The following is a 6,579-nucleotide window of genomic DNA, read 5'->3' on the forward strand; positions in this document are numbered from 1 at the left end:
AAAATGAAGCCGAAATTTCTTAATTCAGCTAGTTTTAAATATAGCCAAATTGTAATTATTATCTTTTAAGTGAAAAAAAAAAAAGAAAAATGGAAAAGACCATGTGAAAATGGAAGGATCCTGGAGAGGGGGTTGGTCCGCTGGCGGCTCGTACGTGATGCCCTCTAATGTTCATTGAATTTACTGTTTGTGCCAAATAAAGCTGAAAGAAAAATAAATAAATAAAGAAATAAAGAAAAAAATTGTGAAACAATGAAAAACTTTGTTGAAAGAAAGGACAACAATGAAAAAAAGTAAAAGATAGTTTGAGGAATAGAGTGAGAACCCGAGAAGGAAAAGAAGAGAACTTTTTAGGTCTCCAATTTCATTGCTAAATTTCACTTTTTCTTTGTGGTTTTGTATGGATCTCTTGTTAGTGTAATCCATACGCGTTTTCAGATTCAGGTTAATCCATTTATGGTTATCTTTGAAAACTCGCCGGAATTAGTACTAAGCTGTCGAATCTGTTTAATTCTGTTGAAGGGGTAAATCGTATGAATATTTGTGCAGAAGAGAGGCATCGAAGTTGGGTTTTGGAAGATGAAATTGTGTAATCTATAAGGTACTAAGTTTGTTGTTTTTAGATTATTTTTGATGAATTTTTGTCATGTGATGTCTGGATCAATCTTTGTTCTGTTCACTTGCTGATTACTGTGTTGATTATTCTCCTAACTGAAGTTTATGTTTGATTACGGCAAATTAAGTCAAATGAAGTTTATGAATTTTTCTCATTTTTCCACGATGCAGATTTCTGTTTTTCATTTTTTTATTTTTGGGAGAGATGGAAGAGGTAGGTGCACAAGTAGCTTCACCAATATTCATCCACCAGTCACTGCCTGGAAGATTTTGCGATGCGCGCCCGATGGCCAAGAAACGCAATCTGCCTTTTCAGCCGGCAAGTTTTTCGCATGAGAATCCTTTGGATAACTGGAATCCTATGTCTTGGGATTGGGATAGTGCTAGGTTTGTTGCCAGACCTTTACAATCTGATGTAGTCCGCGGGGGAAATGCTACTCCGGTTCAGTTGAAGGTGTCAAGTCAGAAAGCTGTACAAAATAACATGGCAGATCCTAAGAAGCCTGTACCCGTTGAAGATAAAAACTATAATGAAAATCTTCGATTGAAGCTTGGAGGTGAAGTGGATGGAAGGAATGGTGTATTGACTTTAGTAGAGGAGCCACAACCGGTGTCGAGGTCCAATAAAAGAGTCAGATCTGGATCGCCTGGTGGTGCTAGCTATCCTATGTGTCAAGTGGATAATTGCAAGGAAGATCTATCTATGGCTAAGGACTATCACCGCCGGCATAAGGTGTGTGAGGTTCATAGCAAAGCCAGCAAAGCCTCGGTCGGGAAACAGATGCAAAGATTCTGCCAGCAGTGCAGCAGGTTGTCCTTTTCTTTATTTATTTATTTATTTTTTACTGTAGTCTGTGTAGTTAACACCTAATTTCATCCTGTGTGATTTAGGAGAAGGATTATTAATATGCTGCTATTATAATGTCAAATTTGTTGGCATTTGATTGCTTTCACGGATGAGCTTGTTGAGCCAGCATTTAATTGACAATTCTTTTCTCCTTGTCAGGTTCCACCCTCTTTCAGAATTTGATGAGGGAAAGAGAAGCTGTAGGCGTAGACTTGCTGGGCATAACAGGAGGAGAAGAAAGACTCAACCTGATGATGCTACTTCACGGTTGTTAGTTCCTGAAAACCGTGACAAATGCGGAAACTCTGAAGTGGATATTGCCAATTTGTTGGCAGCTCTAGCTAATGCGCAAGGTATGAAACTAGGTAAGCAAATTGATTTGGCACATTGGTGCTCTGGCTGTGGCACCCTAATGGAATTACCAATTTTACTTTTTATTTTTTTATTTTTTGGGTGTTTCTTGGTTCTACATTTTTCTTTGTAAATTTTCCTGAGAGAAAAAAGAAATTTATGTGGATTTGTGATACACGAGAAGCAGCATATGCACAGGAATAATATCACATGCACATAAGCATCCATGCCTTTCTCTTCTCATCTCATGGACACATCTGACATTTTGCTTAATATTTGCTTATGATTCTAGGGAATACTGAGAACGGGAGTAAATTCTCATCCATACCTGCAAAAGATCAGCTCATACAGTTACTTGATAAATTAAACTCTTTAAAACCCTTGCCTGCAAACTTGGCTGCCAAATTGCCTGGATGTTCGAATGGAAGTATTCCTGACCTTGTATCCTCTGGAAAGCAAAGCCAATTGAATGGGAATGTTTCTTTGCCACCAACTGTGGACTTGCTTTCTGTTCTTTCGGAAAATCCAGCAGCGCCATCTTCTGATGTAGTTGAAATTCAATCTCAACCAAGCAGCGATAGGAGCGACTCTGAGAAAAGTAAGTCAGCCTTTGTTGATCAAGCTGCATCTCTCAATTTGCAGAAAGGACCCGCTTTGGAGTTTCCCTCTATTGGAGGAGAGAGAAGTAGTACAAGTTACCATTCTCCTGTGGCAGATTCAGATTGCCATGTTCAAGAGACACGTCCAAATTTGCTGTTAAAACTCTTTAATTACTCACCTGAAGATGATAGCTTAAGAAAATTGCCATCTGGTAGAAACTATTTCTCATCTGATAGTAGCAATCCTTCACAAGAGAGGTCTCCATCTTCTTCACCACCTGTTGTATATGACCTGTTTCCAATGCATACTTCAAGGGACCATATGAAGCATGACAATGTGTCTACTAGCGAAGTGGATACTATGCATGCGAAAGCAACTACAAGCAACCAGTGCAGTACATCTCTTAAGCTTTTTGGAGTCTCAACTAGAGCTGCTGAAAATGGATCAATTCAGAGTTCTCCTAACCAAGCAGGGTATGCATCTTCTAGTGGGTCTGATCATTCACCATCAAGTTTGAATTCTGGAGTTCTGGTACTTCACAACCACTCCCTTATTTTTCTTTTTAGCACCTCGTCATATGTTTATTTATTTTAGCATATCTTAGTTATGTTTATCTTGGAAACAATTCATTTAATATATTTTGACGTGTAGGATCGTAATGGCCGTATTGTTTTTAAACTATTTGACAAGGATCCCAGTCATTTGCCCGAGTCGTTGCGAGCGCGGGTGAGATATCGATGCTTGACTTTAGATTGTTCTCCTCATTCTTACTGGATAACTAATGGTGTATATTGCCTCTCTTTTTCAGATATACAATTGGCTTGCTAGCAGTCCATCCGAAATAGAAAGCTATATTAGGCCTGGCTGCATAGTTCTATCTGTGTATTTATCGATGTCCTCCTATGCCTGGGATCAAGTGAGTGCTGTTCTATAAAGCCCTTGTTTGAGTCCCATTATTTTGAAAAAAAAAATGAATTTTTCAATAGTGTTTTGATATTATTTCGACCGTACATTTTTTAATAAAATAATATTATACGTAAATCCAAAATTTTTCCTTATTTTTTGACCACATATTTCCCATCAATACACTATTCAAGAAATCATTTTTTTTTCCCAAAACTGGGGCTCAAACAAGGGCAAAATATGTTAGCTTTACCTTGATAGCTTTTCATTTACCATCTTTTGTACTCGTGTCTTTGCAGCTTGAAAGAAACCTCCTTGATTATGTCAAGTCTTTGGTCAATGATATTAATACTGACTTCTGGAGAAATGGAAGATTTTTGGTTCACACAGACAAACAAATGGCTTCCTATAAGGATGGTATGTTATGTTACTCAAGTGGTTATTTGTGATTTCATCTCTTGAATATTCTCTCTTTTACCAGTTTCTTTTGTGTGTGTGTGTGTGTGTGTGTGTGTGTGTCTATATGTGCTCGCGCTTACACACATGCGCGCACACCCTCATAAATCAAAATCTCAATGAGATTTCTCTTCCTTGCATCCAAACAATCTTCAGGAAAGATTCATCTTTGCAAGTCCTGGAGAACCTGGAATACCCCAGAATTGGTCTTGGTCTCACCTGTGGCAGTTGCTGGTGGGCAAGAAACCTCTCTTCTGTTGAGGGGGAGAAATTTGACTATTCCAGGCACCAAGTACGTGTCCGATAGTTTATTCACTAGACCCCCTTCATATATTGGGATATCCTTTCTTAAAAATTGTTCTTTGATTATCATGCAGGATTCACTGCACACATACAAATGGGTACAGTGTAAACGAATTGGCATGTCAAGAAACTGTATTTGACGAGATAAGCTTGGGCAGCTTTAAAATTCATGCTCCATCTAGTGTGCTGGGCCGCTGTTTCATTGAGGTAGCATTTTCTTATCGAACAATATCTTTCGTAATCTAATATAAATTTCAAATTATTGACATGCATTTTTGGGAACAGGTTGAAAATGGCTTAAGAGGTAACAGCTTTCCAGTAATCATAGCAGATAATACCATCTGTCAAGAATTGAGACTTCTTGAGTCTGTAATCAATGAAGGTTCTTTATTGCATGATGGTATTTCATCTGATCACATTCAGAATCCAGTTAGGCCCAGGACAAGGGAAGAAGTCCTCCATTTCTTGGACGAACTTGGCTGGCTTTTTCAGAGAAAGAACAATTCTTCCTTGTTTGAGAGCCCTGATTATAGGCTTAGTCGGTTCAAATTTCTTCTTACATTTTCTGTCGATCATGACTTTTGTGCTTTGATCAAAACACTCCTGGACATTCTGCTAGAAATAAGCCTGGGTCGTGAAGGGTTAGCAAGGGAGTCTCTGGAGATGCTATCAGAAACCCACCTTTTGAACAGGGCCGTCAATAGGAGGTGTAGGAAAATGGTTGATTTGCTTATTCACTACTCCATTAGCGATTCTACTGATTCCCCCATAAAGTATATCTTTGTACCCAATATGGCTGGACCTGGTGGTATCACACCTTTACATTTGGCTGCTTCTACGTTGGGTTCAGATGATATGATTGATGCTTTGACGAGCGATCCACAGGAGGTACTTTTATTGTCATCGTAAACTCCTATTTCACTTTTCACTCGTGAGGTTTGAAAATCCTGGGCATTAAAATATATGAATGTTATAAATACTTTACTTGCATAATTCCACATTGTTGGCGGTTTGAAGCTAACTGGAAATGCTTTATAATGTAATATTGCAGTTTTTTAATTTTTCTGGCCTATGTTATGTAAAGATTGAAAGTTTTGATCCTTCCATTTTGATATTCTATCTGTAGATTGGGTTGCATTGCTGGAAATCTGTTCTTGATGCGAACGGGCTGTCTCCCTATGCGTATGCCTTGATGAGGAACAACCACTCCTATATCACGCTTGTTGATCAGAAGCTTGCAGATAAAAAGAATTTCCAAGTTTCTATATCAATTGGAAAGGACATTGAGCAAGCTGGCATGGAATTTGATCATGGTCACAAGACTACCTTCCATATCAACCAAGGGCGTAAATCTTGTTCCAAGTGTGCAGCTGCAGCAGGTAGATACAGAGGAAAGTTTCCAGGTTCACAGGGATTGCTTCAGCGTCCATACGTTCATTCAATGCTCGTCATTGCTGCTGTATGCGCTTGTGTCTGTCTGTTCTTCAGAGGTGCACCGGATATTGGTTCAGTTGACCCATTCAAGTGGGAGAACTTAGGTTATGGTTCATTGTAGTTTTCATTTATGCAAAACATCTTGTTAACAAGGATGGGAACAGAAAAAGTACCCACATTGGAAGGACATCAAACAAGAGAGGAGAAGAAATATTGGCAGCGGGTGTACCACTTCATACAGTTATTTCCTTTGAAAATGAAGAGCTGAGCCTTCAACCTTTGACAAATAGCTTGATATCTATCTGGATCTGGATGCAATGCTACTGTTCATACTCAACCTAACTATGCATAATTTATAGTACGAGATGGACTTATGGACTCGAAATGATGCAAATTCATGTTTATATCGACATGTTTCAGTTCAGTATTTAGGAGGAAATCGTTTGATGTTTTTCTTTTTGCTTGAAGCACTCAACTTAGCAAATTGATATGGGTGTTGTACTTAATATGTTTTGATTTCATTACTGTAAAGAATTAGTAGGTAATTAGAAATTGCAATATTTTTTAGTTGAATAGACATTTATTTTTCTCATCACATCTGCAATAAAAGATATTAGGTTGTCCATTTTAAGCAAGTTCTTCTTTCTTGTAGTGCTATGTTTAAATTGCAAGTAAATCCTTGCATGCCCCGAGTAATTCTCACATATTTGATCTGGCTTGAGTCTTAAAAGACCACACATCAGGAACGCATTGATCACAGTATTTGCATTATGAAGTAACACACTTCCATATTTGACACGTTGGACAGACATGATTAAGAAAGAACTGCATAGCGAACAATATCTTAAATATACTCTTATGTAGTATTGGCTGTGCGCAGCTTCGATCAATTGTTAGTTCTTGATCTTCTGCTGCGTCTCCCTCTTCCAATATTCTGTAAAAGGTATTCTGCTATAGTTTCCCCAAACCCCTCGAAAAGCGATCCTACGAATTCAATAACCACCTGAGTAGCAACCTGGGTGGTTTTTCCGATCTTGCTCGGCTTTTCCGGGAGATCGATACCCTGGAGC

At 38.5% G+C, this 6,579-nt stretch overlaps 1 protein-coding gene across 3 annotated transcripts; it reads left to right on the forward strand.

Annotated features, from left to right (window-relative positions):
* The first annotated feature begins 228 nt into the window (after positions 1-228).
* LOC111392866 (squamosa promoter-binding-like protein 14) lies at positions 229-6,104 on the forward strand. 3 transcript variants are annotated; one of them, XM_023018265.1, is made up of 12 exons: positions 231-354; positions 523-601; positions 787-1,425; positions 1,622-1,827; positions 2,106-2,944; positions 3,065-3,139; positions 3,222-3,329; positions 3,616-3,733; positions 3,929-4,064; positions 4,150-4,282; positions 4,361-4,963; positions 5,202-6,104. In XM_023018265.1, exons 3-12 carry the CDS (start codon positions 821-823, stop codon positions 5,628-5,630), a joined length of 3,252 nt encoding a protein of 1,083 aa, XP_022874033.1. In that variant the 5' UTR covers positions 231-354; positions 523-601; positions 787-820; the 3' UTR covers positions 5,631-6,104. The 3 variants fall into 3 exon arrangements, with proteins under 3 accessions (XP_022874034.1, XP_022874032.1, XP_022874033.1); XM_023018266.1 differs by having other exon boundaries at positions 229-601; positions 1,622-1,815; XM_023018264.1 differs by having other exon boundaries at positions 230-601.
* The last annotated feature ends 475 nt before the right edge of the window (positions 6,105-6,579 follow it).

The sequence above is a fragment of the Olea europaea genome, unplaced genomic scaffold (assembly GCF_002742605.1).
Source record: "Olea europaea var. sylvestris unplaced genomic scaffold, O_europaea_v1 scaffold991, whole genome shotgun sequence".
NCBI lineage: Eukaryota > Viridiplantae > Streptophyta > Magnoliopsida > Lamiales > Oleaceae > Olea > Olea europaea.

Bases quoted from the DNA above. Each gene is read 5' to 3' on its own strand.
- LOC111392866 (XM_023018264.1), top strand. From the start codon at position 821: ATGGAAGAGGTAGGTGCACAAGTAGCTTCACCAATATTCATCCACCAG. The intron at 1,426-1,621 runs GTTGTCCTTTTC...TCTCCTTGTCAG, and splicing joins TTCTGCCAGCAGTGCAGCAG to GTTCCACCCTCTTTCAGAAT. The intron at 4,283-4,360 runs GTAGCATTTTCT...TTTTGGGAACAG, and splicing joins TGGGCCGCTGTTTCATTGAG to GTTGAAAATGGCTTAAGAGG.